Source organism: Rhinatrema bivittatum, chromosome 4, assembly GCF_901001135.1.
Source record: "Rhinatrema bivittatum chromosome 4, aRhiBiv1.1, whole genome shotgun sequence".
Taxonomy (NCBI): Eukaryota; Metazoa; Chordata; class Amphibia; order Gymnophiona; family Rhinatrematidae; genus Rhinatrema; species Rhinatrema bivittatum.
In genome coordinates, this window is record NC_042618.1 from 197,740,196 (window position 1) to 197,755,691 (window position 15,496).

At 50.0% G+C, this 15,496-nt stretch overlaps 1 protein-coding gene across 1 annotated transcript in view; it reads left to right on the forward strand.

Moving 5' to 3' along the window:
- Window positions 1-15,496, forward strand: part of RRP9 (ribosomal RNA processing 9, U3 small nucleolar RNA binding protein) — a 59,113-nt gene that overhangs the window by 15,933 nt on the left and 27,684 nt on the right. The window contains exons 5-7 of the mRNA XM_029599521.1: window positions 2,604-2,645; window positions 3,447-3,573; window positions 5,021-5,142. Of these exons, the coding sequence (XP_029455381.1) occupies window positions 2,604-2,645; window positions 3,447-3,573; window positions 5,021-5,142 (291 nt within the window). The remainder of the gene's footprint in view (window positions 1-2,603; window positions 2,646-3,446; window positions 3,574-5,020; window positions 5,143-15,496) is intronic.

Here is a 15,496-nt window from a genome sequence, read left to right on the forward strand (position 1 = left end):
CTGGGACTACTTAAGGTACCGAAGGTGGATGCGTCTGTATCCGCAGTCACGGCTAGGGCACCTATTCCTGTGACTGAAGGAGCAGCCCTCAGGGATTTGCAGGTCCGCAAACTTGAGGTGTATTTGAAGAGTGTTTGAGGCGTCCACCTTTGGAGTTCGAGCTGCTGTTTGTAGTTCCCTGATGCATCGTGCATGACTCTGGTGGGTCCAACAACTACTCAGGACTCAGGACCTGCCTCCAGTGGAGGCGCAACAGGCGGAAAGGCTAGAAGCCGTCATAGCGTATGGTGCAGACGCGCTGTATGATCTTCTCCGGGTGCTGGCCAGATCTATTGTTTCCGTAGTCTCAGCTCGGCGCCTCCTCTGGCTCAGGACCTGATCCGCGGATTCCTCCTCCTAGTCTTAACTCTGCTTCCTTCTCTTCAAGGGTAAGTTGTTGTTTGGAGAGGAGATAGAGCAACTTATTAAGTCGCTCGGGGAGCATAAGGTACTTAAGTTACCAGAAGATCATCCTCGGAGATCCAGAGCGTACAGCTCCGCACGGAACCGTTTCAGAGGACAACGGCGCTTCTGCCAGGTGCAGCCAGTTCCCACAGGCCTCCCTCGTCTAGATCGCAGTCCTGGTCTCATTCCTTTCAGGGATGAAGGTCAGATCGAGACACCCTCACCCAAGGGACTGCCACTACCTCTTCACAATGAATCATTGCCGGCTCACTCTTCGATTTCCCGGATAGGAGGATGCCTGTCGCTCTTCTACGAGGAGCGGGTCACAATCACCTCAGACCAGGGTGTCCTGGATATTCTACAGTGCGGTTATGCTTTAGAATTTGCTTGACCTCTGACAAGTTTTGTCTCTTCTCCGTGCGGACTAAGGATACAGGGTGCAGTACGTCAGATGGTAGAACAGGGCGAACCAATTTCACGGGCTTACCGTAGCTCGCTGGATCAAGGAAGTAGTCACGGGAGCCTATGGTGAGGTAGGACAGCCAGTACCCTTTCAGGTTAAAACTCATTCCACTAGGGATCAGGCAGTCTCCTGGGCGGAAGCTAGACTGCTGTCTGCCGAGCGGTGACGTGGTCCTCCTTACACCATCTTCTCCAAGTTCTATCGCCTGGACGTACGGGCCCGAGACATGCAGGGGTGGTGCAAACCGCACCATGGCAGACTCCCACCCCGATCGGGAGTGGATTTTGTACATCCCATTCGTTCATCTGGCTACATGCTATGAAATGGAGAAATTACTTACCTGATAATTTCTTCCCATACTCACGGCACTGAGTTTTAACTACAACAGTAAAAATTTCAAAAAAAAAGTAAGGTTGGCAAGTCAAAAAGACTTATGTTTATATATAACCCATAGTATCTTCAAAATGGAAGTGATTCCAAAACATACATGGGTATTTGAAAGGTCTGGCTATATACATTTTTTTTTTTAATATTCTTCCGGCATGTCTTAAGGTAATTAATAGGCATGGTATAGCGCTAAGAGTTCACAGATCCTTATATTGGATTAATCGAAAAAATGTTATCTATGTTGGAGCCTTCCTCCCATCTGCACAACTTAGTTTTTAAAGGTCGGCCTTATACAGAGATCGGAAACTGCTTCGGAGATTTTGTTTTCACTGCACTTGGCAGCTCATTCTGCCCTGGATAACCCTAAGTAGGGCGCCCTTCACACAGCACCGGTGTTTTCGCCTTATACGGATACGATCATTGGTTTATGTATTGGAAACCCTCTGGCATTACTATTTTCTGGGCTTCTGGCCCTCCTAACGCAGCCTATGTGGCGAAACATGGTCTGTGTCAGGGGACCAAAACCACCTTCCAATCATTCATGAATAAAAGGTGGAAATGCTTCATTTAATGTTTTCCTTGCTTTGTTTTTTTCAATTAATTCAATATAAGGATCCGTGAAATCTTAGTGCTATAACATCTCTATTTGTGGTTTCCACCGATAATTTAATTTATACTGCTCATCATCTCCACTTTCTATTTGCTGTTAAGATATTTAATGCAATTTATAACGATACTGAAGAAATCTAAGAATACAAGGGTGAATGTTCTTGGTGATTTAATATAAAATAGTATATACATGAATGTGACTAGTATATGCTAATTTGCCACATGTAACCCCTTTGAAAATGTACTCAAATGTATTTAATGCAAGAAAAGGAAGTAGATGGATTTTTTTTTGGGGAGGGGGCAGAGGGTGAGCCCCTGTCTGGTTGCATTCTTTCGGCTATCTGTGTTCTGAGGGATGGGGGTTAATGGAGAAACAAGGCTCCCTACTCTAATTTTCTGTTCTTAAGAACATAACATAATTTCCATCCTGGGTCAGACCAAGGGTCCATCAAGCCCAGTATCCTGTTTCCAACAGTGGCCAATCCAAGTTACAAGTATCTGGAAAGTACCCAAACATTAAATAAAATCTCAAGCTATTATTGCTTATTAATTAATAGCAGTTTATGGATTTTCCTCTAGGAACTTATCCACACCTTTTTTTTTTTTTTTAACCAGTTACACTAATGCTTTAATCATTTCCTCTGGCAATGAATTCCAGAGCTTAACTATGCACCGAGTGAAAGAATTTTTCTCTCAACAGCTTGAACAGAGAGGAAAACTCCAACGACTTGTTGCCAAAGACGTGAGTATCTGCTATGGAACTAAGGCAAGATGGTACTGGTACATTAATGGTATTTATTACTTGAATTTTTGACCAATTACTATAGATTCTATGGCAACAGTATAAGGTTTCTCTGTCACATGGGATCCTTTACATCTCAAGGAGCAGAGTAACCATAAAGGTGGCAGTGGAAGCAACAGTGGCCAGAGATGGAAGAAATGGGAGACTCTCTTGTTTTTTTAATCTAAATGCTGTTACTGCAGATGAGTGATCCTAAATGTTGTATTCACAGTGTAGAACTTGGACACATAGAAACATATAGAAATGACGGCTGAAGAAGACCAAATGGCCTATCCGGTCTGCCCAGCAAGTTTTGCACCTTTTTTTTTTCCTCCTCTCTCATACTTATCTGTTACTCTTGGCCCTTAGTAACCTTTTGGTTCTGTATCCCTTCCACCCCCGCCATAATGCAGAGAGCAGTGTTGGAACTGCATCTAAGTGAAATATCTAGCTTAATTAGTTATGGGTAGGAACCGCCGCAATAAGCAAGCTACACCCATGCTTGTTTATCCAGTCTATGTAATTCAGTCCTTGTTGGTTGAGGCGAGCTGCCTTCCACTGATCCATAGATATCTAGATTTGGACCTTCTCTTCCTGGCTGTTTGAGCTTTACTCAAATTCCTTACAGAAATAAATCAGAGTACTGCTAACTTCTGCACTTCTGGTCTTTCTGCCACCTGTAGTGTAGCCAACAGATCACTGTGGATAGAATACCTGAGACCCGGTTTTGACATTTTGGCAACTGAATTTTTGCGTGTTTAGTTGCAGCCTCCAGATGCCACAGAGATCCGGATGCTGAAAGGTCACAAAGGGCCCATCACCTGCCTAGTTATTTCCCCTGATGACCAACATATCTTTTCAGCATCCAAAGACTGCTCCATCATCAAATGTAAGTGTCATGTACTTGGTGTTACGTCTCGCCGAAGGAGGGATCTAGCTCAGCTCTGACTAACAGGATCACCCATCACCACAGCAAGGTGTTGGGGATGCCATCTTATCTAGATAACCTATCCGTATCGCATCTCCTAGTATCCAAGAAGCTGCTGGAGTTACTGTACAGTATAACCTGAACACAACTTACCTTCTTGTGTCCTAGCATACTGTCAAGAGGTATTGTTTACCATCTATTCACATCACATCTTCCAGCATGGGATCAGGGGTACCTTATGCTGAAGTTGTCTATCATAACCCAAAATTCCAGTATGGTGTTAAGAATGTGTGTGCTTTTGAAGTTGCTGTCTTCCTTAACCTAGCCACATCACATCTCCCAGCTCCCCGGCATGATGGTAGGAGTACTGACCTCCCAGAATCCATCTCCTAGTTGGTTAGGTTGATAGATCAGAGTTCATGAAGTTTAACTTTTACCTGATTTTCTAACAGCTCTCGTTACATGGTTAACCTGCTGAAAGAGGGCAAATAGGCATAATTTAAACTCTGACATGTCTTTTGGCTTAGACAGGATCCCTGGATTGGTTGTTGCTTGTGATTTTAGGTTAGGAGGAATAGACTGCTTAAGACCTGTCTTTCCTGGAAGTGTGTTTTCCCCATGCACTCTGTAGATCAGTAATTGTCAAGTTTTAGTTAATTCCATCTGATGGGAGAATTGGACATAATGTGCTATAGGTCCTTTCTGTGGTCACTTTGGCACAGTCTGAAGGATGAGTGCATTATTTATTTTTTATTTATTTTTATTTAAAATCTTTTCTATACCGTCGCTAAGTTTATATACCATCGCAACGGTTTACATGTAGGCACATATTTAATGTAAGTAAAAGTGTACTATAGTACATTCTAACAGGTGCCGTCAAAGGTTCGGTTACAATATATCATTAGACAAAATAATTTTTAGAGAAGTGGGTCATGACCGAGTGTACTGAAAGTACTTTACGGGTAAATTTATTATACATAGTGTTATCAATATGCTAGTTGTGATGTGGGGTTCATAGACTACTCTACTGTATTGTCATAAGTACTGTGTGTTGGTGTTTATCTGCTTATTCCTAAATAATTTCTATTCTCCCGTCTCCTTGTAAAATGCCTGTTTAAAAAGCCATGTTTTTAAACTTTTCTTAAATGCCTTGAGATCACTTTGTAATCTGATCTCTGGAGGCATTGTGTTCCAAATTGTGGGTCCTGCTAATAAGGCCCTTTCCCTCACTTGGGTTAGTCTTGCTGTTTTAACTGAAGGGATGGTTAGGAGTGCTTTATTTGCTGATCGAAGATTTCTGTGTGGGACGTGTACCCGTAATGCTGTGTTTAGCCAGTCTGATTTCTCATCATGAATTAGTTTATGGATGGTACATAGGGTTTTGTATTATACAGAATCTGCCTTGCAGGGGACGTGTGCTCTGGAAAGAAGGTTCATGTGATCCCAAGAGGGCGGAAGGGGATAGCAGATCAGCATGGTCATATGGCACATATCTTAGCCATGGCCATCTCATCCGATGGGAAGTACCTGGTAAGGAGAATTAGCGTGTTCTACATGTGTGTATTGTCTGTGGTGTTGGAGCCTACATTTCTGTATTTATCGGTATTTCTATTTTAGTGCTAATGTTTTATTTTAGTTGTCCGTATTTTAGTAACATTCTGCCTTGTTTTATTTTTTTATTTATTGCTTGTTTTATGAATATTTATTTTTGTACATTACCTAGGTATTGGCAAATACCTAGGTAATATACAAATTCAAATAAACATACATATTTCCCTATAGGTACCCAGATCAGTCCAGACTCCTGGATTTTGCATCCCTGCCAACAGATGGAGACAGAGTTTTATTGACACTGCTACATAACCCTGAGTGCCACCTGCAGTCCCTCAGTATTTCTCTGTCTCCAGCAGATGGTACAAAACCTGCAGTTCTGCAGTCAAGAAAAAAAATAGATGATAGAAGAGAGAGCCTTCCTCCCAGGGTGTTAGGCCCTAGTGGGACCATTCCCCTTGGTTGAGGTGGATGAACTGGGGGTTGGTAACTCTTTAGTATGCTCAGTCCTTAGTTCTGTGGATTGTAAATCTGATGGTCCAGATCCCTCCCCTTCATGAGAACGCTGATGCAGCGAGAGGCAGTGTGAAGAGTTTGGCTTCTCTCCCCGTCTGTGTAGGAATGGCAGTCATCTGTTCCTGAGTCCTCTCAGCCCATATCTAGCTCCTCAAGGCCTTTCTCCACAGACTTTGTTCTTTTATTGTATGTAGCCTATTTAACAAAGTAGCTTGCTGAAGAGTCGCATTTGGGTGCCTGGGTCTGGCCTTCGGAGGGTCTGGTTCCAGGGCGTGGGCTGGGGCCTCCAAAAGAAATGACTTTCTCCCGTCCAGCATGTATTGGGAGACTAGGTTGATGAGTCGGAGAATTCAGGTGCTGCCCTAGATGTGACACGGGTGCCACCGGCGATTGATCTGGATGCAGGTGGCATGGATCAGGTAGGGGATCCAGAGGAGATTCCGGTTACCAAAGGAGATGACCCCAGAGTGGTCAGTCTTTTTCGTATGGAGGAACTGTGGTATTTGATTCCTCAGGTTTTGCAGGAGCTTGGACTCAAGTTTCCTCAGGAGGACTCTGATTTGGAAGGAGCTGATCCAGTCCTGGAGGGGCTGAGAGGTCTAGCAAAAGCCTTCCCATACCACAAATCCATGAAAATGTTGGTGGATTGAGAGCGGGAAATTCCCAAGTCCGGCTTGAGAGTTGGGAGGGCTATGGTGAAGCTTTATTCTTTTGCCCAAGCAGACGCTGGAGCTCCTGTTGCTTCCTAAAGCCAATGCTTTGGTGTCTGCAGTCACTAAGAAGACTACTATTCCAGTTGTGGGACCCGCTGCTTTAAGGGATGTTCAAGATCGGAAACTTGAGGCTCTCCTCAAAAGGATTTTTGAGGTGTCCGCCCTGAGATTATGAGCGGGCATTTGTACTAGTTTTATGCAGCAGGCTTGTCTGTGCTGGGTACTCCAGCTATAAGAGGCTCTAGTGGCATACGGAGTGTCTGCTCTGTGTGAACTGGTCAGAACATCTTCCAGGATCATATTTGCGGCATTAGCCAGGAGATTATGGCTGCATAACTGGTCGGTGAATGTGTGGTCCAAGTCTCAGTTGTGGACTCTGCCTTTTAAAGGGAAGCTTTTGTTTGGTGAGGACCTAGAGCAGCTAATGAAGCACCTGGGGGAAACCAAGGTGCACGGGTTGCCAGAGGATAAGCCTAAGGGCAGAAGATTCTTTCAGGCTTGGTCTTATTTTGGGGATAATAGGAGGTCTTGCCCAGCAAAAGGTGCTTCAGGGCCTTAGAAGCAATTCTCTGCCAGGGGCCAGTCCTAGGGTCAGTTCTTTCGAGGAGGTCGAAACACCTTTCTGGGACACCACAGGGGAAACACAGCTGGGGCTGTCCTCGCAATGAGGCGAGGTTGGTCCACTCCTTCGTTCCAGCCATAGGAGATCGCTTGGTGCTGTTTTACGGGAAGTAGACAAAAAATTACCACAGACCAGTGGGTTCTGGTATAGTAAGAGACAGCTATGCTTTAGAATTTGCTTGTCCCGTTCCTAGTTTTCCCCATGTAGTTCCCTCGCCTAGCAGCTAGCGGTTCGGAAAGCGCTAGATTGGTTTCAGAGACTAGGTGCTGTAATCCCAGTTCCCTGTACGTACCTGGATCAGTCCAGACAGTGGGTTATGTCCCCAATCCAGCAGATGGAGTCAGCACAAGCTTTGAGGGGGCGTATCCATATATACTACTACCCCCTCTGCAGGAGTTCAGTATCTTCTGACTCCAGCAGATGCGAGTAGGGGAATCAGGCTTCCCCTCCTTTTCCTTCACTTTCTTGCTTGATTATGGCTTGTTGTTGTCTTTTTCTGTGGATCAAGTTTGTATCAAGTTTGTATTAAGTTTAAAAAAAAAAAAAAAAAAAAAGGCAGAGTTCTTTCAACTCCTGGGGAGTGGCTTATCTTCCTTGTCTCTTCTCTGCGGCCTTGCTGTTTATTTCTCGTTGCAGCCAGGGGTAAGTTTGTTTTTCCTTTGTAGTTTTTTCCGTTACAGCTCAGCCCCCGGTGCCCGCGAAAGCCGGTGGAGCCGGCCTCTTCGCTCTTTACTCCCTCACCCGCGGCCATTTTACAGCTCCTCATGGGCTGCTGAGCCATTTAGGGAAAGATGTCTGGGGCGGGTCGTGTGGCCAGGAAGGCCCCCCCGCGGCACCCTCCTCTATTTTCAGACAGCGGGCAGTGCGGGCCGACCGGGCCCCCCCGCAGCTGCGCCTTTGTGCGCGTGGCCCCCCGTGGCTTTTTCTTTTCTCCTGCAGCGATCCCGATGCCGCGGCCGTCCCGCTGTGCGGCCTGCGGAGACCCGGGGTCCCGGATTTCCCGGGAGGGCATCTGTGCACGATGCCTTCCCGGGGGGGGAAGGTACCTCACAGTCCCTGACTGATTTCTCTTTTTTGCCCGGGCGGTGCGGGCCGGCCACTCCGCCATTTTTGGCGGGAACGGCGGCCATTTTACATTCTGAGCGCCCTGAGGCGCAGGCCACGAGGGGGAACGGATCCCTGGAGGCCACGAGGGAGAACGGATCCCTGGAGGACTCTACCAGCGGGGGTGTTCCCCCGATTTTGGTGCAGGAACCAAGCACCCAGAGCCAGGGAGCAGGAACCACGCCGCCCCCGAAGCGCACCCGAGCAGGCCGGGGTTCTCTCCGGAGTTTATCCTGCTCAGGCATATCGCTTATCTGCAGGGGCTGGAAGCACCTGTGGGCCCCCCCCCCCCCCCCCTAAGATCCCTCGGATGTCGCCCTCGACGCCGGCCCCCCCCGACCCTCCGGGAGTGGGGGCCTCCCGCCTTCCTACCCGGGTCCGATCCACGCCCGCGGCAGTGGGGGCGGTGCCAGACCCAGCGGGACATGGACTTGACCTCCCGGACGGGGGACAAGGGGACGACACACAGGAGGGGGATGATCCGCGTACCCTACGCCTCTTCCAGAGGGAAGAGCTGGACGACCTCATCCCGCAGATCATCCAAGAATTAGATTTGGATCCGCCACCAGACCCGCCTGCCCCAGTAGCTCCCGCTGTCATCACTTCTTCAAGGAAGGGAGATCCTGTCCTGGCGGCACTCCGGCCGAGGGCTCTGGCTTTTCCCATTCATGACTCGTTTTTACAACTTCTCACCAGGGAATGGGACACCCCGGAGGCCTCCCTGAAGAGCAGCCGGGCTATGGAAAAGCTGTACCCGCTCCCCGAAGATTTTCTGGACCTCATCAAGGTCCCAAAGGTGGACTCCGCAGTGTCGGCGGTCACGAAGAGGACGACTATCCCAGTGACGGGAGGTGCGGCGTTGCGGGACACACAGGATCGTAAGTTGGAAGTTTTCCTTAAGCGGGTTTTCGAGGTCTCCGCTCTGGGTATGCGGGCGGTGATGTGCAGTTCGCTTGCCCAGCGGGCTAGTCTCCTTTGGGTGCAACAACTCCTCACGTCTCAGAACCTGCCGTCCGATGTGGCTGCCCAGGCAGATCGGCTAGAAGCCGCAGTGGCGTATGGGGCGGACGCCTCGTACGACCTTTTTCGGGTCCTCACAAGATCCATGGTTTCGGTAGTGGCAGCACGACGACTACTGTGGCTACGCAATTGGGCGTCTGATACGTCCTCTAAGTCCAGTCTGGGCTCTCTTCCCTTCAGGGGCAAGTTCCTCTTCGGGGAGGATTTGGACCAGATCATCAAGTCCCTGGGGGAGAACGCTGTTCATCGGCTGCCGGAGGATAGGTTTCGACCATCCAGAGCGTTTTCTTCTTCTCGGACCAGAGCGCAACGGCGCTACAGGGGCTACAGACAGACGGGCTCCCGGCCATCCGCCCCCAGGTCTCAGCCCTGGTTGCGCGCCTTCCGCGGGCATCGGCCCGCACGCACTACTCCCGGAACCGGGAACCCCTATACCAAGTCTTCACAATGATGCCAGTCTCGCCCACTCCCCTGTCCCCAGGATTGGGGACCGACTAACGTATTTCTAAGCGGAGTGGGCACGGATCACCTCGGACCAGTGGGTCCTGGATACCATAAAACACGGCTACGCATTGGAATTTGTCCGCCCCCCGCAGGGAAGGTTCATCTTTTCCCCCTGTGGCTCGGACCTCAAGAGAGGAGCGGTGCAGCTGACTCTGGACAGACTCCGGGAGATAGGCGCTACTGCGCCCGTGCCCTTCGGAGAGGTGGGCTCGGGCCACTATTCCATCTATTTCGTCGTACCAAAGAAGGACGGTTCCTTCCGGCCTATCCTAGTCCTCAAGGAAGTCAACAAATCCCTTCGAGTCGTTCGGTTTCGCATGGAAACGCTCCGGTCAGTGATTGCGGCGGTGCATCGGGGGGAGTTCCTCGCCTCCCTGGACTTAACGGAGGCCTACCTGCACATTCCCATCCGCCCGGACCACCACAGTTTCCTTCGTTTCAAAATTCTGGACCAGCATTTTCAGTTCACGGCTCTCGCGTTTGGATTGGCGCCGGCGCTGCACACCTTCACCAAGATCATGGTAGTTGTGGCGGCAGCTCTCCGGAAGGAGGGCATCCTGGTTCATCCTTATCTGGACGATTGGCTCCTCCGGGCGAAGTCATTCGATCATGGACGCTCAGCGGTGACTCGAGTAGTACGGTTTCTACATTCCCTGGGATGGGTAGTGAACTTCTCCAAGAGCTCCCTCATGCCCTCGCAACGCTTGGGTTTTTTTTTGGGGGCAACTTTCGACACCCTACTGGGCAAAGTTTTTCTGCGCCAGGACAATCTCAATCCTTGCGGGATCACACACGACGGTTCTCTGCGTTACCAGAGCCCACCTCCTGGGACTACCTGCAACTCCTGGGAGTGATGGAGTCCACCATCGACCTTGTACCTTGGGCTTTCGCGCACCTCAGGACCTTACAGTGGGCGCTCTTCTCCCGTTGGAAACCAGTATTGCAGGACTATCAGATGATTCTCCCGCTCCCACAGAATGCCAGGGACAGTCTGGGCTGGTGGTTGGATCCGCCGAACCTGGCCCGTGGCATGTCCCTTGATCTGCCAAATTGGGTGGTGGTGACCACCTATGCCAGTCTAGCAGGCTGGGGTGCAGTCTGCGATCGAAGCGCCACGCAGGGGACGTGGTCCACGGTGGAGGCGAAGTGGTCAATCAACCGTCTGGAAACCAGAGCGGTCCGGCTAGCTCTGCGACATTTCCTCCCGCTTCTTCGGAACCGAGAAGTCAGAATCCTATCGGACAACGCTACCACCGTGGTCTACATCAACCGACAAGGAGGCACGCGCAGCCCGCAGGTCGCGCTTGAGGCGGCGCTGCTGATGCAGTGGGCGGAGCGTCATCTCGTCCGGCTAGCGGCCTCGCACGTCGCCGGTGTGGACAACGTCCAGGCGGACTTCCTCAGTCGTCAACTGCTGGACCCGGAGAGTGGTCTCTCTCCGACAAAGCAATGCAACTTCTCGTCCATCGGTGGGGGGCCCCCCACTTGGATCTGATGGCGTCCGCTCTCAACGCCAAGGCTCCACGCTTCTTCAGTCGCCGGAGAGAGCGCGGAGGGAGTGGATGCCCTGGTCCTCCCGTGGCCGCCATATCTTTCTTTTCCACCATGGCCCCTGGTGGGCAGGATGCTCCGCAGAATAGAAAGCCATCAGGGGACCGTGGTTTTCGTCACCCCAGAATGGCCCAGGCGACCCTGGTTTGCGGACCTGCTACAGCTGGTGATCGACAGGCCAATCAGGCTGGGGCACCTCCCCCAGCTCCTACATCAGGGCCCGGTATTTTTCGAGCAGGCAGAATTCTTCTGTCTTGCAGCCTGGCTTTTGAGAGGCGCCGCCTCCGGCGTCGGGGCTACCTGGCCTCCAGGTGCGTGGATACTACCGCCTCGGTAGTATCCACGCTATTGTGGGCACGAAAAACATCGGCCTATGTTCGAGTCTGGAAGGTGTTCGAGCTGTGGTGTACCAGCCAGGCCACGAGACCCGCTAAGGCTTCTGTACCTCAGATCCTTCAGTTTCTACAGGCGGGGGTGGAAAAAGGGCTCACCTATAATTCACTACGGGTTCAGGTGGCCGCCCTTGGTTCGCTGTTGAGCGATGGGGGCTCTCTTCTACAGTATCCTGACATTGCTCGTTTTCTCAAGGGTGTCAAGCATATGTGTCCTCCGTTACGGGACCCTTGTCCCTCCTGGAGTCTTAACCTTGTGCTTTGCTCCCTGTCGGGACCACCGTTTGAGCCGCTGCGCAACGATAAAGGATCTCACTCTCAAGACTGTATTTCTTGTGACCATCTGTTCCGCTCGACGCATCTCGGAGATGCAGGCTCTGTTGTGTAGAGAGCCCTGTCTCCGTTTCTCCGACTCTGGAGTTTCGCTTCGCACCGTTCCCTCCTTCCTTCCGAAGGTGGTTTCTGCATTCCATGTGAACCAGACGGTGGAGTTGCTGTCCTTCTCTTCCTCAGAGCCGAAGTCTCTCCGTCTCTTGAATGTCAAGCGCACTCTGCGCCTCTATCTGGAGGCTACAAATGAGTTCCGAACCTCTGACCATCTCTTTGTACTCTGGGCCGGTCCTAAGAAGGGGTCTCAGGCCTCGAAGACTACCATTGCCAGATGGCTGAAGGCCGGCATTGCTGCTTCTTACATTGGGGCGGGTCGGACTCCCCCACCCGGAATCGTAGCGCATTCTACACGTTCTCAGGCGGCTTCCTGGGCGGAGGTTCGCTCGGTATCCTCGCAGGAAATTTGTAGGGCAGCCACCTGGAAATCGTTACACACGTTCTCGAGGCACTATCGTCTGCACCTCGCCTCTTCGGTCTCTGGACACTTTGGCGAGCAGGTTCTCCGAGCAGGCCTCGCAGGACCCCACCCGATTTAGGGAAGCTTGGGTACATCCCACTGTCTGGACTGATCCAGGTACGTACAGGGAAAAGAAAATTATTATTTACCTGCTAATTTTCGTTCCTGTAGTACCATGGATCAGTCCAGACGCCCACCGCGTTTGGGTTCTTGATCCTGCTCAGCTCTGCGCTGCTTCTTGCTCGGAGTGTTCTGTGTCTTCACAGTTGTTTCTTTTCGCTGTTTTTCACAGCTCCCTACAAGTTGGTAGGATGTTTGCAGTTACTTGTTGCGGTTACAATTGTTTTCATTATCTGTTTCCACAAACTTGATCCTTCGGGGGTTTCTACTCGGGCTTTGATATACTCGATACTGAACTCCTGCAGAGGGGGTAGTAGTATATATGGATACGCCCCCTCAAAGCTTGTGCTGACTCCATCTGCTGGATTGGGGACATAACCCACTGTCTGGACTGATCCATGGTACTACAGGAACGAAAATTAGCAGGTAAATAATAATTTTCTTTTCCCCGCGAAGACTGAAGCACAGGAAGATGTTCCATTTACTTCGTCGTGCCAAAGAAGGAAGACACTTTTTGCCCAATATTGGACTTAGAGTGAATGCGGTTCTGAAAGTTCTGCCTTTCCGAATGGAGACCCCGATATCAGTCATAGCAGTGGTGTGCAAAGACTAATTCCTGGCTTCTCTAGATTTGACAGAAGCATATCTGTACATAGCCATCTGGCCAGAACATCAGCGGCTTCTACGGTTCTGGGTCGACATTTTCAGTTTCAATCTCTCCCATTCAGTCTGGCAATGACACCATGCATTTTCACCAAGGTTGTGGTGGTGGTGGCGGCGGCAGATTTACGTCGGGGAGGAGTTCTGGTACACCCCTGTCTAGACGACTGGCTCATCAGGGCAAAGTCAGAGGCCCTCTGTGGCTAGAGGCTCTTGGCTGGGTGGTGAACCTGACAAAGAGCCACGTGGTTCCCTCGCATTCCCTGAAGTATTTGGGTGCGCACTTCGATACAGAGTGACAGACAGTTTCTGCATTCTCCCATGAGAAACAGGGGTAGATTTGTCTGTTGTTGGGACTGGTGGTGCCCAAAGTCTGGGACTATTTGCAAGTCCTAGGCTGTCTGGCTTCGACCTTGGAGTTGGTGCCGTGAGCATTTGCCTATATGTGGCCTCTGCAAAGGGCTTTTCTCTCCTGTTGGAATCTATCGGAAGAGTTTCATTTTCCCCTACCACTTGAGGGAGTCAATAGGAAAAGTCTCGTCTTGGTGGCTTCTTCATTTCAACCTGGACCATGGTGTGGCACTGGTGGTTCCAAATTGAGTGATTCTTACCACTGACACTGATGCCAGGCTGTCTGGCTGGGGGGGTGGTTTGTCAGACGGTCAACACAGGACTGGTGGTCCAAGAAGGAGGCTTTTTGGTCTATCAGTTGGTTTAGAGACCAGAGCAGTGTGTCTTGCTTTACTTGCTTTTCTGCCATTTAGTGAAAGGTCAGTTAGTGAGAGTCCTGTCAGACAATGCAACAACTGTAGCCTATATCAACCGGCAGGGAAGAACCAAGAGTCTAGCAGTAGCCCAGGAGGTTCAGAAGTTAATTCTCTGGGTGGAGCAGCACTTAGAGAGGATAGCAGCGTCACACATTGCAAGGGTCGACAACATGCAAGCAGATTTTGAGTCACAGGGTATTGGACCTGGGAGAGTGGGAGCTGTCAGATGGCAATGCAGCTCATCCATGAGAAGTGGGGTTGTCCATGTGGCTCTAATGGTGACTCATCAGAATGCCAAATGAAAATCTAAAATGCCTTGATGGAGAGAGCACGGAGCCGAGGGTGTTGATGCTCTGGTTGTCCCTTGGCCTCGGGATGTTCTACTTTTGTTATTCCTCCATGGCTTCTAGTAGGCAAGGTGTTGCGACAGAGAGAAATATCCGGCAATGTAATTTTGGTGGGACAGAGTGGTCACGTCTGCCTTGGTTCGCGAATCTTATCAACTTGTCCATGGATGGACTGCTGTGCTTTGGCCATTTAGCGCATCTTCTTCATCAGTGCCCAGTATTTTCAGATCAGGCGGCACACGTTTTTGTCTAGCAGCCTGGCTTGTAAGAGGTGGCACTTGAGACACATGAGGTATGCCGAAGCAGTTATTACTACTCTGTTACAGGCTAGGTGAAAGTCCACATCTCTATCATGTGCAGGTCTGGAAGGTTTTTGAAACCTGGTGTGTTGCTAAATGAGTACAAGCTGGTAAAGCTATGGTGGCTCATATTTTGACCTTTCTTCAGAAGGGTTTGGCCTCTTAACTCTCTCAGGGTCCAGTGGCTGCTCTAGGTTGTCTCCGTGGTAATTAGAGGGGTTTCCTCTGTCCACTCATGGAGATGTAATACGTTTTTCTCCCGGGGGGGGGGGGGGAGAAGAATTTACATCCTCCGGTAAGGAGAGTTTGTCCTGGAACCTTAATCTTGTGTTCAGAGGTTTGTGTGAGGCTCCATTTGAGCCACTAAGGAGAGCAACTCTTAAGGATTTGACCCTTAATGTTGTTTTCCTAGTGGCCATATGTTCAACTAGAAGAATTTCAGAGCTACAGGCTTTGTTTTGCCTAAGGTGGTCTTGGTGTTTCATGTGACTCAAACAGTGGAGCTTTCAGCCTTTCCTGAGCTGGAGTCCTCCCTACCCTCATGAAGGGAGCTTAGGCTCTTGGAGGTGCGGAGAGACTTGTTGAGGTATCTGAAGGAGACTAATGACTCTAGAGTGGATTGAAAAGAGGTTGTCAACCATCTAAGGCCACTTTTGCGCGTTAGCTTAAGGAGGCCGTTGGTTCAATGTATATAGCTAAAGGATGACCTATTCCTGATGGTTTGAGAGCCCGTTTGACATGATCTCAGGCAGCCTCTTGGGCAGAGGCTCAGCAGGTTTCTCAATCAAGACATCTTTAAGGTTTGGTGTACAGATCAGCACTGAGGGACTGCAGGTGGCACTCAGGGTTATGTAGCAGTGTTCGTAAAACT